At 40.5% G+C, this 21,924-nt stretch overlaps 1 protein-coding gene across 3 annotated transcripts in view; it reads left to right on the top strand.

The window, feature by feature from the left end:
- The window catches only part of NELL1 (neural EGFL like 1), an 867,563-nt gene that overhangs the window by 789,356 nt on the left and 56,283 nt on the right, over window positions 1-21,924 (top strand). For 2 of the 3 annotated variants that reach the window (XM_027115178.1, XM_027115176.1), the window contains one exon: window positions 4,895-5,035. The exons of the other annotated variant lie outside the window; for it this stretch is intronic. In XM_027115178.1, the coding sequence (XP_026970979.1) occupies window positions 4,895-5,035 (141 nt within the window). The remainder of the gene's footprint in view (window positions 1-4,894; window positions 5,036-21,924) is intronic. 3 annotated transcript variants of the gene reach the window in all.

Raw genomic sequence — 21,924 nt, 5'->3', positions numbered from 1 at the left:
TGGGGGCAGGGGGGGGGGGGGAAGGGTAAGCTGGGACGACGTGAGAGAGTAGCATGGACATATATACACTACCAAATGTAAAATAGATAGCTAGTGGGAAGCAGCCACATAGCACAGGGAGATCAGCTCGGTGCTCTGTGACCACCTAGAGGGGTGGGGTAGGGAGGCTGGGAGGGAGACGCAAGAGGGAGGAGATATGGGGATATATGTATATGTATAGCTGATTCACTTTGTTATAAAGCAGAAACTAACACACCATTGTTAAGCAATTATACTCCAATAAAGATGCTAAAAAAATAATTAAAAATATATAAATTTTTAAAAATGCAAATGAACATTTTTAAAGATCCAGAAATCGTCTCTCAGTCCTAACCAGTGACCTGGTTACAAGGTAATATTAATTTTTTTCTGTCTATTTTTAAGCAGTAATATAGAGTCCAAAGTTAATATCCTATACCATAGGAGAAACAGTAGATTTTGCTTAAGGGTGTTTTTTGTTCATCACATCTATGAAGTTTGATTTTGTTATTCCTGATCTACAGATCAGAAAGCAAAAATTTGGAAAATTCTAAACAATACACTGTGTTGTTGGCCAGGAGTTTGAAGTCGTATTTGTGTGCAAAGCCAGTGTTCTCAACCATGGTTATGTGTTTACATTCCAGTTGCACTGACAGACTCTAAGTGTCTGGAGTACAGGGACCTTATCTTTTTCATCTCTTTATCATAGGGTGGAATATACCTTCATACAAGTATGCTCAATAAACTTCTGTTGAATGAATGAAAGCATCAAAAGTTTTTCTCATGGCTCAACCTACAAATCCCTAGAAAAGATATAATCAACTATTTCACTGTGAACTTTAACCAATTAATATGAAATACAAAAGTATCTCCTTGGAAATAAACTTTGAGAACAACTTTATTTTGTAAATTTTCAAATAGCAAATCTGAGAGAGAGGAGATCAGATGAAGGAAGAGATTCATCCAAGTCAAGAAACTAGAATTTTGCAAGAATCCAAGGATGTGTTTGCCAGTGACTTTTGATAGCAAATTCACTGTACATTCCAAATAGGGTTAAACGTGTTGTTTAGGACACATCCTATGGAAAAACCTTGGGTTGTCCTCTGTTTTTCATGCTGAATAAAAAACTCAAAGTACAAGTGGGATTCTTGATTGAAGGCAACTTTAACTGTGTGTCTTTTGTTGCCTTAAAATCTCTAAAGATTAGACTCAGAAGCAAAGTCTTAAAAACTATATAGTGTCTTTTAGACACTATAAAGTGTCTTTTAGGTAAATAAGATATAAAGATTAAACTAACCCCATAATATTTAATTTTGCGAATTGACATTGTATCTTTGTGATTTGCAAATAGCAGGAACTCTTGTGGTACTTTGAGTCTCTATTACAGCACTTTTTCATTGTTCCTTATGTTCGGTCCATTGTCATTTATTTTTTCTTTCATTCATTCCCACAGACTTGTATTGGGTACTTTCATATTGCTTGACATTCACTTATTATTCCAAGAAATGTAAACCTAAGATGTTGTCTCTATTCTTGGAAAGTCTGCATTTGAGGGATGGACACAATAGGGAGATACTGCTGTGCTTAAATAGATGTGTGTGTCCATAGTGAGGCATTAGGGAGGGAGGGCCTGTATGTCTGGAGGAGTTGGAGTAGGTGATATCAGTTAGGGTTTGAAGGATGAGTGTGTGTGTTATATACCTCTTCCTCTTGTTTGAGAGCTCCTGGGTTTCAGGAATCACATCTTCTTCACTTTTGCATCTGTTTTGCAACTGCCACAATACAAATAGCATCCTTGACATGTATTTTCAGCTCAGCCAATATTTAGAGAATTGAATAAATACATTATCTTGGTGTAAATCTTCCTTTCTCCATTCATCAATGACATGATGTGATAGAAGAGTGACAAGTACGGGTTCTAGCTCATTCTGAACCTGGTTTCACCATATGTTAGCTATTTGACCTGGGCTATCATGTGATTCATTATGTAGCAGACACTTGGATACAAAAGTGAATACTATAGGTTCCACTGTCAAGAATCCTCCAACATCTCTTGTTTCCTCTGCTACATTTTCAGGTCTGTGCTGAGATTTAAACTGAGATTTAAACAAAATCCTAGGATTTGTTATAGGAAGGAAAAATGATTTTTTTATTTGTCTGTTTCCTTTGCAATGTCTGACACCATGTGATGCACCCAGGCTCACTGTGATTTATCAGAATTCCTTGAGAAAGGGGGCCGGATTCCATGGTGAACTCACAGAGACCCCGTTCCTGGAGCATCTGTTTTGTTTGTTTGCCCGTAGCAAGTGCTGACTGGGAGAAACATATCTCTTAGGACAAAGGCAGCCACAAGCCATTTAACAGTTTTTAAAGTCCCCAAAGTATCACTGAAAAGCCTCCACGTGTTTTCTGTATTTGGGTATGTGGTTGTTGCTTTTAATACTACTGCGACTATACAGAAGAAATAGCCAGTTTTACGAACACGATGAAAATATAAGCACCTCTCAAGTACAGCCTGGTCTCCTATAAAATGAAACTGTTGGCTTCAGTTATAGACCTGGCCCACGAAATAGAAATGTGCAGCCTTGTTTGCAGGTGCTATTGTGTGATGAGCCCTGGTTATTCCCAGTGAAGCCCCAGAATCTGCTGTGTGCAGTGCAGCTCCCAGGCAAGGAACACCTCCACTACTTTTCTAATTTTCAGTATAAGCCAGGAATACCCCAGTGTCTCTGGGGTAATTGCAGATGTATAATTTGACTGGTTGTATTCACTCCCTATGAGTCTTCCATGCTACACAGATAACATATCCTGCTGGATCGTGGAAGCTTTTACTAGTTTCTCTTATTTCATTTTGGGAATAAAAATATCTGTGAATTGAAAAAAATATATTTGCACATCATTCAGTATTCCCACTCCTCCTAGAGATTTCCTGTAGAATTGAGAGCAGGAGGAATTATTTGTAAGATGTTCAGATAATTTATCCTCCAAACTGAGTTGGTTTTGAGAGTGAAAGAGGCAGCAGGTGACAATGAAACCAACCAGGACATATGATATCTATGGTTATTTGAGAAGTTTTGTTTTTGTATGTCCTGGTTTCCTGACACTAACTGTGGCTAGATGGTTGTTACCTAAGTATTGTCATTAGTCTAGAAATCACAGGGTCTGTGGGGAATCATGACAGCTTTCTGGAAGCTTTGGAAATAAATGTCTGAGGCAAAACTTGTTGCTGCTTCGTTACAGAGAGTTATCTTTCAGCCTCTCATAGAGAAGTTATCTCTGAAAATCAGTCTTCTAGTTATGTCTGTTCCTCTTGGTGACCTATATTTAGAAATAACCAAACTGACTTCATAACTTAGGGCCCGGTCCTTCCCCTCTCTGAGACATGGCCTCAAGTCACTTCTCTGTTTCAATTTATGAACATTTTAGTGATTCAAGGTGTGTCCCACTGAACCACACACCTGTAAAATTTCAGAAATGAAAACATAGTTGTTGAAATTTTATTGTTTGGAGATTTATAATAAATGCACACACAACCTGACTGCTATAGCTGAAGGTGCTATAGAAGCACTAGGTCCTGTGGCCTGATTGCATTTAGAAAGCTGAGGGATGCTGTATGTCAAAGGACTGCATGAACTTAATGACACAGCCAGAGAGGAAGAAGATAGCAGTTGGCAGAAAAAGGCCAGGATGGAGTTGCCCAGAATAAAGAGCTGCACCTTTCCTCTCTTTACTTGGCTGGAATGCTATGAGATGAGACTGGCAGGTTTCAAACTACGTTCACAGCCTTGTGCACAACTCGGGACTTTTCAGTATAATAGATACACTGGTAGTTGACGCCTACAGCACGGCACTGCTGAACAGGACTCCGAAGTGCGTTGTATCCATTATGTGTTATATCTTAGTATTAATTAAATTTCTATTTGTATAAGACTGCTGTAGTTCAGGTGTTTCTAGGAGGACTAGGGGGGGTGGATTCCTGCAATGGCTATATTCCAAGAAATAATTGCCTGGAGAGATTCTGTAAGATGAGCTGAGCCTGGCATGACGACTGACAGCTCATCTTTCCTTCAGCTCAGAGGCAAGCCTTTGGGCTAGAGAATCCAGGCATTTGCTGATTCTAAGAAGCCAGATTCTAGAGCAAATAGAGCCCAGAAAACTTCTTTTCATCAGGCACGATTGAAGAATGAGGAGCTCTGATTGACGATCACAAATCAAGTCCTTAAGTGAATCAGCAGTTTTAGAAAGAATTAGAACAGTGGTTCTCAAACTGTGCTCCCCCAAAACTTAGTTTCACAAGATATTATCCAAAGAAAAAGCATTTCTCTGCCAAATAAATTTGGGAAACAGTGCATATTATGATTCTGCTAAGTTTTGCAGGGCATATAAAGATGATAAGTCTCTGAGACTGAAATCTATAAAACATTAGTGTAACACTATTTAACCTAGAGTTTCCTGAACTTATTTGTTCACAGGTAGTTTCAGAGAATACCAAATAATATCTGGGATTACTATACTGAAATCATTGAAGCAGAGAAGAGTCATATACTCTGAATAACAAAACTGTGCCAAACATCCTCAATTTAGTTTCTGGTGATTCAGAAACTAACACAGCATGTGCCGTTAGGAATGTCTTCATGACCATCAGTTCCCATTCATCGTTCAATTTATGAGAAAGCACCCAAAGAACGAAGCTTTCAGTTTGTTTGTTTGGATTCTAGAAAAAAAAGATGGGATACAGTTTTTCCTGTAACTTTCTTTTAGGTGACTAACCAGTTTTAATTGATATGTTGACATGAGCATGTTTTAGGTGTTTATTGAAAGGTTAGTGTCAAAAGAAATTAATGTCCTGGTGGGCTTGTGTTTTTCTCTGAGGCAGATATTGATGAATGTACAGAGGGGATCATTGAGTGCCACAACCATTCCCGCTGCGTTAACCTGCCAGGGTGGTACCACTGTGAGTGCAGAAGCGGTTTCCATGACGATGGGACCTATTCACTGTCCGGGGAGTCCTGTATTGGTAAGCAGCTTTCAGCCATGCCCTCCATCCATCTGGACCTTTGCAGGAGGGGCAGCCTGCTTTGGTAGTCTGTTCAGCTCCCAGTGTTAAGATATGACCCCTCACTGGTTAAACTCATCAGTTTTCAAATTTCCTCCCTCTGCAATTCAGGGATCAGGGCAGGGATTAGGCAGTGCAGGGTTTTAGAACTATTATACAGAAACTGGGGCAGTCAGAGGACAAAGCCTGGGTCTGTAGTCTGTGGCTTTTAGTTCTTTCTGAAGGAAACCATGACTTGCTGGAATTTTTCACAGTTTAAGATACAGCTGTGGGAGAAAAGGAAATATTGAGGGACTTAGAAAGTTTAGTTTAAATCTCGGCTCTTGTACTACAAAAGTCACTGTACCTCTCTGAGCCTTCTCCTGTGAATACATAAAAAATGTGGATAATAATGCACATATATTATTAGATTTAAATGGGATACCATAATATTTAAGGATTATAAGCTTTGGATTGATGCACAAATATGATAGAGTCAAATTAACCTTATTATCGTTGCTATTACCACTGCTGTCATCTTTGCAAGGTCTCCTTTAATCACTTTTCTGCTTGCAGTTCTGTTAACTGCTGAACAGAGGAAGTTAACAGATGGAGTTCTTCCCCTTCAAGACCTTATACCTTTCACAAAATCCAAACAACTGATCAAAAATGTAATCATTTCAGGGGCTTCCCTGGTGGCGCAGTAGTTGAGAGTCCGCCTGCCAGTGCAGGGGACACGGGTTCGTGCCCCGGTCCGGGAAGATCCCACGTGCTGCGGAGCAGCTGGGCCCGTGAGCCGCGTCCGGAGCCTGTGCTCCGCAGCGGGAGAGGCCACGGCAGTGAGAGGCCCGCGTACCGCAAAAAAAAAAAAAAATGTAATCATTTCCATGAGAACTTTGGCCAATCCAGTTATTTCACGTCCTGTGGACTCAGCTGAATTCTTAATGCTGATTTGGACAGACCCAGAGGGCAAGCATTCTGACCATGGGTTCTCAAAGTTCAGAATGCTGAATTCAAAAATGGAAATTTGACTTTGCTCTCTGCATATCTGCATCTTATTTTTTCTAAAGGTTGCTCCTGAGAACCCGTCAGTGTTTTTTACAACTTTTCCCCTAAGATTGCTCTGAAGCAGAGATAAACTGGGGGACAATAGGCACGTGGCATGAATTGTCCATTGCAATGTCAGCATTACTGTTGAGAGGCACGCAGTGTAGTTGTTAGAGGCATAGACCCTTGAGCCAGACTCCCTGAAGTCAAATTCCAGCTCTGCCGTTACTAAGTAGGTTGCAAGGTCTTAACTAAACTCTACGTCATTTGTCTCATCTATAAAATGGAAATGTTCATGATCCTGCATATTCAGCCCTCTGCCCCACGTCTATCCGTGTTTCTTTTATTGTTAAAACGATGATTTGCAACCTCAGGGAGAGGTCTGCATCTATCCTGGGTCTTCACATACTTCCTTTACACGTGGCCAGGAACTTCTGTATGTGCACAACTCAGAGTAAGTAGATGTTATGTGAATAGGGATAGATCAAATGGCTGTTGCTGGATAGAAATATAGAATATTGACATATGCGATGTTACATTTTGGGGCTAAAGATAAAAATTTCATTTTTAAAAACAGTACTTAACATCAATAAATAGGTGACTCTTAGCTTTTTTGTGCATAAAAGACCTTAAACATGACGTAGTTGATCCAATTTGATAACTGCCTGGACCTGCCGTGGTGTCGCACACTTCTGTGCCTTTGCATGGGCCGACCCCTCTGACTGGAATGGAACAGAGTTCTGAGTCAAGGAGCTCTTCTCCTTGATCATGTTGATTCACATGTGAATTTTTGTTCATTTTCCTAACTTCAGCTCATGTTTCACTGGGACCCCATGAAGCATTCTTTGATGTCTTCATGGGAGTTTTCGCTTCTCTCCTCTCTAGCTCTAGAGCTTTTAACCCGGCATATGTTTCTGTAGCTTCACTTGTTGCACTACCATTCAGTTTATTTGCTCTTGGACTAGCCTGTGAACATGAAATGAGGTTTATTCTTCTGTCTCTCCAGCGAGACCCTTTGGTAGTTGGTGTGCAGTAAATGGGAAGATGCAACCACAGTTCATGTGTCCAATAAAGAAATGCAATCTCAGAAAGAGTGACACCTTGCTTCCAGCCACGTAGCTTGTTTGGTACAAGTCGAGACTCAAGCCTAGGTCAAGGGTGACTCTATGTCCCAGATGCTGGGGAAAGTCCCACTTTATACCTTTTGTTCTGCTGTAATTATCAGTTGTGCCCTGTCACTGTCATAACTGTCCCTGTTAGAACGACAGACGTCATGGTCACCTCACCTGCTGATTTCTCTCTGCCATGCTGAGTGACGTGCCCTCCCCAGGGATGCACTTTCTTCATCCATGAACTGCTTCCTGCTCTACCCAGGAAAATGTCGGTGAACTGGATTCCTTGGCAAGGAACTAGGGTTGTTTTTAGTAGTAACATATTTTCTGAATTCGCTTTCATTTCCTCACCTTTAAAAATAGCTTTGTATATGGGTCTTACTAAGAACAGAAATCTGACCATCATTTAGGTTATTTTTGGTAGTTGAGAGCACTGTTGGTTCAGAATATTTCTTGGTGTAATAGATGTATAAATCTGATCATGTCACTTTCTTGTTACATCCTTCTAACGCCTTCCCATTGAATGTAAATAAATTTCTAACTTCTTTGCATGGTCTTCCTCCAGGCTTTAGGTGACATTGTCCCTGCCCACTTATTGGGCTTATCTCTTATATATGTTAGCCTTTCTGATCTTTTCATGCCTTGAACATGACAGTGAACTCACCCAGTTTCAGGGCCTTTGGCTTTGACGTTCTCTCCGTCTGGAACACTCAACACCTGTTTCCTTGCATGGTTGTCTTTTTTTTTTGAAGTATAGTTGATTTACAATACTGTGTTAGTTTCATGTGTACAGCATAGTGATTTGTTTTCTTTTTCTTTGCAGATTATATTCCATTAAAGGTTATTACAAGATATTGGGTATAGTTCCCTGTGCTATACAGCAAATCCTTGTTATCTATTTTGTGTATAGTCGTTTGTATCTGTTAATCCCATACTCCTATTTGTCCCTTCCTCCCTTCCTTTCTCTTTGGTAACCATAAGTTTGTTTTCTATGTCTGTGAGTCTGTTTCTGTTTTGTATATAGACTCATTTGTATTGTTTTTTAGATTCCACATATAAGTGATATCATATAGTATTTGTCTTTCTCTGACTTATTTCACTTAGTATAATATTCTCTATGTCTATTCATGTTGCTGCAAATGGCAACATTTCTTTCTTTTCATGTCTGAGTAATATTCCACTCTGTGTGTATGTGTATGTGTGTGGTGTGTGTGTGTGTGTATGTGTATATGTGTGTATACACACACACACACACACACCACACATCTTCTGAAGTCAATCATTTGTTGATGAGCACTTGGGTTGCTTCCATGTCTTGGCTATTACAAATAGTGCTGCTCTGAACATTGGGGTGCATGTGTCTTTTTGAATTAGAGTTTTCATTTTTCCAGGTATATACCCAGGAGTGGGATTGCTGGATCATATGGTAACTCTACTTTTAGTTTTTTAAGGAACCTCCATACTGTTTCCACAGTGTCTGCACCAATTTACATTCCCACCAACAATGTAGGAGGGTTCCTTTTTCTCCACACCCTCTCCAGAATTTGTTTTTCTTTTTTTTTATGAATATCTTGAAGTCCTAACTCTTAATTAATTAATTTATTTTTGCTCTGTTGCGTCTTCGTTTCTGTGCAAGGGCTTTCTCTAGTTGTGGCAAGCGGGGGCCACTCTTCATCGCGGTGCACGGGCCTCTCACTATCGTGGCCTCTCTTGTTGCGGAGCACAGGTTCCAGACGCGCAGGCTCAGTAGTTGTGGCTCACGGGCCTAGTTGCTCCACAGCATGTGGGATCCTCCCAGACCAGGGCTCGAACCCATGTTCCCTGCATTAGCAGGCAGATTCTCAACCACTGCGCCACCAGGGAAGCCTGAGAATTTGTTATTTGTAGACTTATTTTTTCATTTAATTCTTAGCTCGAATGCCACTTGTTTGAGGAGACTCTCCCTGACTATTTTATCTGGGGTAGTTGCTTCATTATATCACTCTCTTTTATATCTTTTATAGCATTTTCTTTGTTTACAAATTTATTGTGCATATACATATGTGTAATTGTCTCCTGCCACAAATGTACAGATTCCCTGAGGGCAGAGACCTTGTCTGTGTTTCACCACTGTACACACATTTCATCATGTATACACAATGTAGGCACAAATTAGGCATCAATGCATATATGTCAAATGATTGAAGGAATAGATGATAAAACTGTATCAGGTCAAATTTATTTTGTATTTGGTTTGACACAACTAGTTGTGTAGATTGCAGTGAGTAATGTAAGATGCTAAATATCACAAAGTCATGTGAGTCTTTCGTTTCAGAAACATAATATTTATTAAGAACAACCATTACACCAGTACTGGGTTAAGTCTTCTGGGAATATGAGTATAAAGAAGATAAGATCTCTGTTGTTGAAGGATTTATAACTTGAAATATTTTGAATCATAACCTATCTTAATGGCACTGAAAATTAGCACATAAAATAAGCCCTAAATAACATCAGCTACTAATGCTTACATTTAAAAGAAATAGCAGCATCTAAAACAATCATTTAAAAACCTCTTTTAAGTGTTTTAGCAACATGCACTCAGCTATGCTTTTTCCCCAGACAATAGCAGGGATGGCATATGTTGGAATCTAAAATATGGCAATTACAGGCTTTTAGGGCAACAGTCACCTGATACTCCAAGCCATTTTTTGTTAGATGAGGTTAACACCTGCTCTACTGACTTCATCAGTTACTGGAAACGTCGAACATTACTAACATCATAAAGAACAGCAACCTTGCAAGATTTACTGTTGCCTCTTTCTGCTAAAGTAGATCATATAATTGAAGAAATGACTAGTCTAGGTATTGCAGAGACAGACGGAATTGCGCTTCTTGAGAAGTTTATCAGAGTCTCCTCTATCTCCCTCTTTCTCTCCCATTTGCTTGCATATATTTATAAGTCCAGGAGAGATGGGCACACACAGGTTTGCTAGCTGGAATTTGTAGACGAAGATGACAGGGATGCCTTATTACTGTGGGGTCCGGTGCACTTTGTGTTTGGATGCAGTGGTGGGAGTTCAGTGACTCTCAGTTTTCGCATAGAAGCTGTGAGCAGTTCCTTTTTATCTGGGCACAGTTATCTGGGTCATTTAGAAATGAAAACTAATGTATAATCAACAATGCCATGTCTAAAGAGCAGGATTTTACATATTTTGAAAATGAGAGCCAAATTCCTTTGGATGTCAATCTGTCTCCGTGATCTTGCTTCTGCCTTTGAATCTTTATTTTCCTCTGCTCGCTCTCATCTCCCACGTGAATTCTCAAGCCTCCGCAAATATTTCTTCCACTCTTCCCAAACCCTGCACTCTTTACTCCTTTGCTTGTATGCTTTTCCCTGACCATCCCTCTATCCCCATTTCCACTTGTCAAAATCCTGATGAAGTTTTACACCCTAAACTAGTGATTCTCAAATGTGTTTCACAGTAGATTCATGTGAGTAGCTTTTTAAAAATACTTATAGGGCTTCCCTGGTGGCGCAGTGGTTGAGAGTCCGCCTGCCGATGCAGGGGACACGGGTTCGTGCCCCGGTCCGGGAAGATCCCACAGGCCGCGGAGCGGCTGGGCCCGTGAGCCATGGCCGCTGAGCCTGCGCGTCCGGAGCCTGTTGCTCCGCAACGGGAGAGGCCACAACAGTGAGAGGCCTGTGTACAGCAAAAAAAAAAAAAAATACTTATAATGGGGCGTCACACACCTGGAGAATCTGATTCAGTTAGTCTGCTATGGGATAGATTGAGGTCATTTTGTTAAGGTCTACAAGTGATTAGAAAGAATAGTCAATTAACATAGAGAACCACTGTCATATTTCTCTAATAGTAAAAAAAAAAAAAAGGCCTACCTCTCCTGTGTTCTCATAGCCATGTGTTTGCACGTGTTGTATGGAATTTATCAGATTAAGTTTGTTGTCGTCATCAGTTCCTTATAGCCTGCAGTACAGCTGAGGTCTTTTTGTATCTCCTGTAGATTTGTATTGAATTAAATTGTATTGTTCATGCAATTTTGTCATTATTGTTATCAAACAAAATTTTCAAATCCTGGTAAAAGCCATTTTGTTGACGGACTCGGGGATAACATACAGCTCTTCCTATGGGACGCGGCACCTCTTGGCCTCCCATTATTGCGTCCTCTAAAGGGACCTGGTTGTGTGAGGCAGGTTCCCAGACTCTGGAGTCTGTTTTCTGGTCACTGTAAACAGCCCAGTGAGTATTTACTTGTCAGAGCAGCTGCTGCAACTGACATGAACTTGCAGAGCAACATAAAACAACCAGAGAATGTTCCACTGGAATCTCTTGGGAAGGAGAGTTCACTTTTTATTGATTGAAGCATCAGGGCTGATTGAAATGGTCTAAGAATGATTTGGGTTCTGCTGTCATTGCCCAGTGTCTAGTTCTTATAGGAGTGGAGATTAAAAAAAGGGCTAGAGGGGGCTTCCCTGGTGGCGCAGTAGTTGAGAGTCCACCAGCCGATGCAGGGGACATGGGTTTGTGCCCCGGTCCGGGAGGATCCCACATGCCGCGGAGCGGCTGGGCCCATGGGCCATGGCCACTGAGCCTGCACGTCCGGAGCCCGTGCTCCGCAACGGGAGAGGCCACAACAGTGAGAGGCCCGCGTACCACAAAAAAAAAAAAAAAGGGCTAGAAGCTGGAGATGCTCCCTGTGACAAACCTCACTGCCGGGGGTGGAGGATTATGAAACCTTAGCCGGTAACAGTGTGATACAGGAGAGGCAGATTTCCAGTATATACTTATAGGATTGTTGGGATTCAAATCCCAGCTGGGCCGCTTTCTAGCTGAGCCACATTTGGCAAACTATTTAACCTCTCTCTCTAAACCTTAGTTTCCTCAGTGTACAATGATTAAAATAATATTTCCTGGTGGAATTTTTTGTAACATAAGTGTTCCTATATGCCAATATCCTAGCAAGTAGTAGATGATAATAGTCAACATTTAACTTCCCTTTGCCTAAATCTCTCATCTGTCAAATGAAGACAGCAACGGTGATACTAATAAGAGCCAACATTTATTGAGAGCTTACTTTCTGCCAGGCGCTGAGCAATTTACAGAAGTGCCGACCTCATAAATTGCTGTGGAGTAATTGTGAGGATTAAATAGGCTAACGTAGGAAAAAAACATTCAGCACTTGTGTTTTTAAGTGCTCGATACATGTGAGCTATTATCATGAACTGAGCACCTACACTATGTGCCAGGGAACTTCATGCATTACATAATTTAGTTCTCACAACTGTCTTAGGAGGGAAGCCCTTTCACTGTCACCATTTTAAAGATGTGGGAAGTAAGGTCCCAGGGATTAAGATAACTTGTCCCAATTCCACAGCCAGTAAGGCTGTAATCCAGGTGCCTTTGATCCCAAATCTTCTTTCTGCTTTTAGTATGTCAACACTGTAGAGCTGTCTGGAAAGGAGGAGACCTGTGATGAGCCACAGACAGAGGAGCTGTTAAGCACAGCAGCTACAGGTCAATGAGACAAGGCAAAGAGAGAACGAGGGAGTATAACTGAGACCCAGACAGAGTTGCTATATTCTGTCTGAATCAAGAGCATTGGGGAATTGCTTTATCCGAGGGACTCAAGGGCTGTGTCTTTGGGCCCTCCTGCTAGACCAGGGGCAGGATGTCAAGGTGGCAGGTTCTTGACAGGTAATCTGATAGCATCTTAGCCTTAACAATAGTATCACCTGGCTATCCACTGATGCAATTACCTTCCCTGCATTTTTGATGATATGAATCCAGAGTAGAAAAGGAAAGGAAGGCGTGGGGAATAAAGGGTATGAGAAACGGTGGTAAGTAGATGTTTAACTAATTATATTTGTTCTTTCATTCATTCATTTATCCTCTGCTGCTCGAAAGTAATTAGTATATACAAAGAACACACATTCAGTAGGGTTATTAAAATAAAAATATTTGAAAAATACAGAAAATATACTAACCATGAGAGTTAACAAAGACGTTTATGAATATCCTGACAGGCAGAGCAAAAAGGAAAGCATGATTATGTGAACTGGTCTAATCTGAAAGGAGTTCGCATAAAAAGTCTTTAAGCAAAAAGGCTCAAATGTGCTTTTTCTCTGTTCCAGAGCAGAGATATGCCAGGGTGGTGAAAGCATCTTTGTGGACCAGAGTATTTCAAGCTAAGAAAGTTTCAGAGACAGAGGCATACACACCAATCTCGGAACACTCATTGGATTTTCTCTTTGCCAAACAATAATACCCACCCATGCATAAAGTATTTTCATTGAAACAGCTCCTGCCCCAACTTTCCTTGATAATATTTAAATGATCTCTCATTAACTTCAAAATTGATATTTGTTGCCAAAGAACTTTAGGTTTGGTTTTCATCCAAGTAATGAACTATCTAAGAGACTTCCCAAAGGCAGACACCACCTGGCCATGTCGCTGTTTAAATAGCTTTATGCATCTAACTAGCAGTGGTGTGAAGTACATGGGGCTGTGGTCTGGGGACTCAGGGGAGCTCAGTTGCTTGGCACAAGATTGCCACCTTCAAATGGACAGAGAGACCAGGGACAGACACCACCTGGGTATGGAATGGATATGGAATAAGATTGGTATAGTCAGGACACAGGATGGAGAGGATAAGAACATTTCCCAACATCTAATAGAGGGGATATTCTGGGTTCCCCAGAAAGGGCCTTACAGGGGATATTAACACACAGTTGCAAATGTTAAATCAGATGAGAAATGTATCCCATCAGACCCTCTGCAAGTTTCCTGCTCCCCTTCAAATCCAGCCATGCATACATAAGCCTGGAGCTGTTTAACTGTAAGTTAAATTGGATATATTTGGGGGACTTCTCGAGGAAGGCAAATGTTCCTCCTCAGTTTTGGTGATAAACATTTCAAAAATATAATTTCACAAAATGATGTCAGAATAGCATTCATCGCACTAAGCTCAGGCGTGAACGCAAAGTCCATTGATCACCCTCTGCCTATCTGGGCTGACACAACAGGCCTATGTGATATTATCCACTTCAGCTCTGGAACTGAAACAAGACATCTCAGGGAATTATTCTAACAGACCTCAAAGTAACGACAGGGTCTCTCCTCTAAGCCACCCCTGGCCCTGATTAGTATCTTTTCAGTGACAAGCACCTTCCTAATGGAAGCTGTGACCGGCCATGGAACAGATAAAACAAACTTGGAGCCATGCTTGAAGCAATGCACAGTGCATGGAGAGCCAGGGACCTCAATTCTAATCCAAGTGAAGGTCACCTGGGTGATAATGAAGAGGAGAAAAACTAGAAAACTATTAAAAAAAACAACTCTTCACAAGGATTGCCATGTTATACTTATTATAGCCACAAAAATAAGCCTGCTGTGGTCTTAGCACTAAGTTAGGTGATACGAAGTGTCCAGAGAATTCACCCCTAGGGACTTTAAAACACCAAGCTGGAGACAAAAATCAACATACGTGAAACAACCAGTAGCATTCTGATACAGGTTATAATCTTATAATTAACTGTAAGATTATTGGGTCAACACTGTATGTAGGTAATTAGGGAGGAGAGTGCTTAGAGAGGATCAAAGAACAGTCATACCAGATTGCACGGGGGTGATTAGACTTGAAGGATGGAAGGGTTTATGTGGTTTATAGATATAAAAATAAAAAATAAATATTAATAATAGGGAAGATTGATTACTTCATGTTCTAGTCACTCTTCTAAAAACTTCACATTTTCTAACTCATTTTATCCTCAAAACAACTTCATTGGGTGGGAATTTTGATAGTCTCTACTTTATGGACAAAGAAACTGAGGCACATAGATGTTCCATAAATTGCCCATGGTCATCCAGCTATTAACTGGTAGATTTCTTCTTCCAGAAAGGGTTAATCAACGTCCTTTCTAGGAACTGTGTACATGTTTAATATTTTTGAAATATTAAGCAACAGGAATATTACTTTCTTTATTGCCCATTAAAATCTTGCTGCAAAAAATGGTACTATAAAAGCCACATTTTTATTTATTGAATGCCAACTGTGTGTCAGTTCACTTTCAAAAACCCATTGTAGGTAGCAAATGAGGAGAAACACGTCAAGCAGCGCATCCATGTGTGAAAGAGCCCATGTTCTTTCTACTCCCCCAGTGGCCTCTGTCAATTGTATATTAATTGTAGATAATTTACAAAAGGATTAAATTAAGGTGTGAGTAGTGATCATTATTCAGATAATTGCCTCATTTTCTACTTCACTGTGTGCTTATAGATACATACCTGGTATTAAGTCCATAATTTTTAAATTTAGTTTATCTTACGTGTGTGTACAGAAGGAACTAAGGTTTTACTCCATACCAATGTATTCTGGGGGGGTCATCACATATCTGAACAAAAGAGAGCGATCTAGGATGATGGCCATCTAAGAGGTCACCTGAGTATATCAATCATCAGTGTGTTCCCCTTCTGAGAGGTTGCCTCAAGGCTATGGGAACTTCTGATATTGCTACATGGTATCAGGTCACAGTCATGAAGATCCAGAACTTAAGAGTCAGAAAGACAGGCATACCTGAAGAGCTGCAGCTGGCTCGCACTCCGCTCAGCTGCTGAGGTGTGGCTGTTTGCTATCTCCTGTCCCCAGCTGCATTGAACTAAAAAGCACAGCTCTGCTTCGTAGGCCTATACTTTTGACTGGAGCCCGGTTTCTGCCTGGCAAAAGAGAGCAAGAACAAAGTGATTGTGACTAATTGAAGCTTTTCCTTTTCCCTGCAGTTGACATCAGTGGTTGAGACCAGACTGGGGTGATGCCTCCAACAGAGCATTTATCAAAGTCTGGATCTTAGGGCACTACTGCTGGGATATTTTGCAGCAAAGGCTTTACTAGTAAATACATCTGGGAAATTCTAAATAGAGTTAAGGTGGTTTATCAACTGCAGGACTTTTCAGAGCCTTTACATTGAGAGTGTCCAGAATTTATTTGGCTTTAAACCCTTTTTTTCCTCCTAGGCATCCTATGGATTTGGCATTTCGTAGAATATGCTAACTGAAAGCTCAGCTGAAAAAATGAATATAGCCTACTCTAACAATTTTTAGAAAACCTTATGTGTTCAGTATCATTGAATAATGTGCTGTTCAAAAGAGGGTTTTTGTTTTTTTTGTTTTTTCAGTTCTGCAGCAAAATGTTTTTGGGCATAATACTTGTCCTTTGAGTACCAGCAATTTTTATATTATTATTTAATTTTGCTATAAGAAAATCATTTGAATATATGATCTTTTGTCTCTTGCGTTCTTTTTTTCCTGTGATCATTAAAAATGTAAATCACTCAACTCTACTGTCCTGTACTGAGTGATCTTCTAAAGGCTTATTGGGGCATAGCTGCTTTGTCCCTAAGCTGAATGGTCCCAGTCCTTATGTTTTTGACAAACATATTTCTCCTTTGAATAAGTCTTTATCTCCTTCATGTATTACCAGCCTAACCTGTAATTTTTTAAATGATACCAAGAAGATTGCTTTCCTTTCCACTGTGGTAAATGAAGACTTGGTAATTTGATGTCTCAGGCCACAATAACTCAGAAGGAGTAATTAGAAGCCAGTTGCCTCTTTAGGCTCTGGGGATGTAAAGAGGGGTGATGCAGGTCTCTGGGGTGCTCCATGACAATTCTACTTTGCATGAATCAGCCCAGTGGGAGTTCTGAGAAAAGGAAGCAAGTCAGATGGCAGCTGTGAGGAAGGCTGTATTGGAGATGGGGGGGGGGGGGTCGTGCAGTGGCTCATACAGAAGGAGTAACAGTTGTATGATATACAAAGAAAAAGTGATATTTTTCCCTAAAATAAGTACTTTTCAATGCAATTATGGTTTTCTTTAAGGTCTTCTCTTTGAATACGAACTTGGCATTTTTACAAAGATCAGGCAACCACAGAAGCACTTTGATTTCCTCCTACACAGGATCCTGAAGCTAACACCATGCAAAATCTTCTTCATGAGTTTTAAATGACTTTCTTTTCCTTTCTTCCTGAGGAGTTACTCCCACATGAGTGACACTAGAATGACGGGGGGTATTCCTAAAAATAGCTTCTTAACATTACTTCCTGTGAACTCAGTTTCATGTAGCTTAGGGCAGAGGTTCTAGAAGTGTGATCCTCAGACCAGCAGGATCATCATCACCTAGGAAGCTGTTAGAAATGAAAATCTTCCACCCGCCCCCAGACTTACTGAATCAGCAAGTCTGGGAGTGGACCGGTGATCTGTTTTATAATGCTCCCCCGTTAGTTGATTCTGATGCCCACTCATCTTTGAAAACCAGTTTGGTTTTTTGTTTCATTGAAAGGCTTCAGAGGGGTCCATGCATGCCCTGAATCTGTATGCAAGTATGTGTATATGTGTGTACGTGCATCTTTTGGAGGAAGCAGAACCATATTTTTCACTCGGATCTCAGAATGACACTAACTCCAGCAAGGTAAAAACCACTGCTTAAACATCAGGATCCAGCACTTGAGGGTCTCTTGCTGAAATTATTTGACCTGAAAGCCACACACATTATGTTTGCTTACAAGCCATTGGCTAGAAATAGCTGTACAGCCCAGTCTGAATGCATGAGTTCAGGGAAGTATAATTCTCTGTGTGTTCAGAAGAAGTAGTAAACCCTAAGTCTCTATCACATTTCCATACAATAAAAACCATTTATCATAGATAATAGATAGATAGATAGACTGATGAGAAATTGACTAACTCCTCTTAGGGTTGGGGCATGTGGGGATGGCAATGTATATGGGAATTTTTCACAGAAAATATGATATTTTTCACAGGGTCTATAGGATGAGAAGGAAATTTTCCAGACAAAGTAGATATTAAGTATTCCAGGCAGGAATAGTAGTCTGATTGGAGACAGAATCATGGAAGAGATCTAATTATGTTCAAAGGATGGTGAGATTTCCATTGTGGATGAAGTACATGATATATATGGTCATGTTATGGGTGAGGAATGGCAAGAAAGGAGCCCTGGAAATAAAAGGTAGAGACCAGATTATGAAGGGTCTTGTGTTCTAAGCTAAGGAGTTGAAAGTTTTGAATTATTTCATAAATATTAGTGTCTCTAAAGGTTGTTGAAACATCTATTTTGTTGCGACAACCCTGATACTTTTTAAGTAGCTATTTTTAATATAAAAGATAGCTATGTAAATAGAATACTGTTTCCCACAAAGTTTCAAACCCTCTATCAGACATGTATCATTGTGATTTTCTACATCTGTAGAAGCAATTTTGCTTCTCTTGTTCCTTTTGCTTGGAACGTCTTTCTTCTGAAAAAAGTGAGGCCATCAGAATTAGATGGCTTTTGATCATGATTATTATCAAGCAACTCCTGTGTGCTAACGTTTTGGCCTGTAGTTCTCACAACAACTCTTCAGTTTCGGTATGATTCTTCATTTTACAGAAAGAGAAAATGAAGAACAGAGAGGTCTGCTCTCTGCCACACAGTGTGTAAAATTTCTCAGCTGAGAAATTGATATGACTTATTAAGCAGTTAGTTTAGGGATACCTATGAGTAAAATGTTGATTCAAATTCAATTTTCTGCCAATTCCTAGAAATATTACCTTGTAGCAGCTCAAACTGGGTCATTTTCCTGCTAAAAAGCCCCTGAGATAGTGAGAGAACGGTGTGATCTATTAATCTAATCTCTCTTTGAAGAGGCCGAGGCAGGGAGAACAGGAAGGTGCTACTGTAATAGTCCGAGCAGTAGAGATGGAGAGGGCAGAGTAAGCTACACTATGGGGTGGATGGTGAGCATTCTGTATGCTTCAGTTAATTGTAATTTTTTTAAAGCGGGATCTTGCCTTCGTTGTTTTGGTATCACCTTTTACATACAGTGAGCATCGGTTCATATTTGGAGGGTCTATGTCTTGGCTGCTGTGTTGAAGATTTACCATTTGGTCTTTGCAGAAAGTTTATTTTGTACAGACTTGGGAGCCTGCCATCATGTGATGATGTGGGACAAGCCTGACCTGAAGTAAAGATGCCTCTGTTTGTGTCCTAACTCAGAAACTTACTAGCTGTAAGCCCTGAGCATGTTCCCGAATTTCTTATACTGGGGTACAGGTATTGCTGAAAGGGTACCCGGAGCTAGATGAGGGGTCTTGCTTTGCTCAATGGTTTGAGGGGAAAATGATCTTTCTATCATAATCCTGACTAAATGGCTGGATTGAAAAACTAGCAGGAAAAATAGTTTTTTTTTTTTTTTTTTTTTTTCTTGCGGTACGAGGGCCTCTCACTGCTGTGGCCTCTCCCGTTGTGGAGCGCAGGCTCCGGACACGCAGGCCCAGCAGCCACGGTTCACAGGCCCAGCCGCTCCGCGGCATGTGGGATCCTCGCGGACCGGGGCATGAACCCATGTCCCCTGCATCGGCAGGCGGACTCTCAACCACTGCGCCACCAGGGAAGCCCGGAAAAATAGTTTTTAAAATAGAAAATATGAAACCTCAAATACATTTCAGACCCATGGTTTCCCTTTTATGTATGTCCAGGATTCAGAAAAGTGAGCGTTCACTCTTTCCTACCATAGAGATAAACTCGGTAGAAATGTTTGAGAAGCAATGATCATTTGACCCTCTGCTTGGTTCTTTTAATGGGAGAACACGGTAATGCTAACATTCTAAGAAGTTTTTTTGAAAGGACAAAGTAGATCATGATTTGAAAGGATTTTGAAAACCCTAAGGAGTACAGTGTATATGAGTATAATAAATTGTTGTTATTATACATAATAAAAAGATAGAAATCTGTTTCATAAAGACATCTTAACATGACTCAATAAAATGAGTCTAGGCTGGGATATCAAAGCATCCGCAGGTTCCTAAAAAGATACACGTAAAGAATTATCCACTGTTTGCCTGCTCCATTAAAATTTTACCGTCCCAGGAGCAGGAATTTTGTCTGTTTTGTTTGCAGTAGTATTCCCAATGCCTAGAACAGTGTGTAGCATATCATATGTGCTCAATAAATATTTGTTGAATAACTGAATTAATAAAAGGACTCTCAAAGCAATCATTTCTATTATTAATGAGGACACTGACCCTAACTGCTGCTTACTCTGAGGAGCTGAGCTGGACCACAAATGAACTGCAAGAATTCCTTTTGTTTATATTCGAGCAGCCTGAGTCATGTCAAAGATAAATAAAATCAGACTCCAAGTGGTAAGGACAGATTTTAATCAGCGGTAAGCTACTGCAATAGAGAAGAGGGTCCAGTGTGAACTGAATTCAACTTAGATTTGTGCAGAGCTGACTGGACATTCTAAAAGGAAAATGCAGGAGTTGGAAAGAGGAAAGTGGGGGCTTGAGTAGAAATAAGGAAGTGGAAATTTACAAAAAGCAGGAAAAGGTGTTGGTCCATATGAATCCCATCTGGGTTTGTTAACCAGCTGTTACTGAAGTTAGGTTTCTACTCACCTACAGAGACTGGGAGGGGTGATGGGGGCCTATCTTCATTCAGGTGTTAGCTGGAACAGCAGAAAATTCTTGAGCTTTCCCATGCAGGATCCTAAAGGGACTGGAGCTGTTACTTTATTGATGCTGCCTTGAGCTGTTAGAAACTATGCTAGCGTTTGTTAATTTTTCTCATGTGGGGTGGACAAAATTATTTGTGCTAAGAGTCTGCAGGGTTTATAGGCCCAGGTTGAGGCCTAGTCAAGAAAAGGGCTCAGAGGAGCCTGACTAGAGTTTGCTCAGGGAGAGAATTTTAATCTATGGGCTCCTTTGCTTTTCACTAGAAACGAACTTAGTTTGGGCTCTTATGGTTTTAGCTCCTGTAACGTAAAAAATACAGAACGACAAATTCAAAATAAATAGAACTTGCCTCCCAAAAGTCTAGGGCAGAGTGGGTTCAAGTTGCCTACTTTTTGCCTCCTTTTTCCTTTGACTCTCACAAAAGCCTTCTAGATCTTTCCAGAGACTATCCCTTCAAAAACAGGAGGCAGCCCCAAGTCTATTTTTACCAAATCAGTTGATGAAGAGAAGAAATACGAGGAGAGAAAGAAGATGAAAGAGAAGGAATCATCCAAGAAAAGACACCCTGAGATCACGTTAAGATTTATTTATAGCATGTTAGTCTTCTCTGTAGATGCTGCCCTTCTTGGCATGGTGACCCAGATCTTTGTCCTAGATCAATGTCCTAACTTGCCTTCTGCTGGGACAAAGCTTTTGGAAAAGCTTTGACCCCTTCCTAGGAATCAGGGACCATAATAAAGAGAGTGGTAAAAAGAGATGATAACTAAGAGACATGGACAGTCTTTGAATTCTTAGGGTCTGTAACCTGAATCTCGTGTTATTTAGGTTGAGACCTGGTTTTGAATTGTACCACTGACAATGGTGTTTGACCTTTGATTTCTATGTAAGTTGCAGGATGCTTCTAGTAGCAAATGAAATTACTTTGTAACCTCTCTGTGCCTACAGCCTTTCCTTGGCATAGAAGAGAAGAAATTATTTCTCATCTGTCAACTTGCTTGAGAGAATGATTTGTTAAAATAGAGACTTAGTTTTGGTTTTCACTTGGCTGGATTCCCCATCCATATTTGTCACTAAGGGTAACATTTGCCAGGCTTCAGTGAAACAGGAAAACCATGCCGTTCCCTTCATTACTTTCTCTCTTCAGCACCTGCTTGCAAATACTCATTAAGAGAGACTAGGGATATTTCAATAAACAGTAAATGTCCAAGAAA

This window comes from Aethalodelphis obliquidens, unplaced genomic scaffold (genome assembly GCF_003676395.1).
Source record: "Aethalodelphis obliquidens isolate GAN/ISIS:26980383/991018 unplaced genomic scaffold, ASM367639v1 scaffold14, whole genome shotgun sequence".
NCBI lineage: Eukaryota > Metazoa > Chordata > Mammalia > Artiodactyla > Delphinidae > Aethalodelphis > Aethalodelphis obliquidens.
Note: the sequence above shows the minus strand (reverse complement) of the source record. Positions and strands in the feature narration are given on the sequence as shown.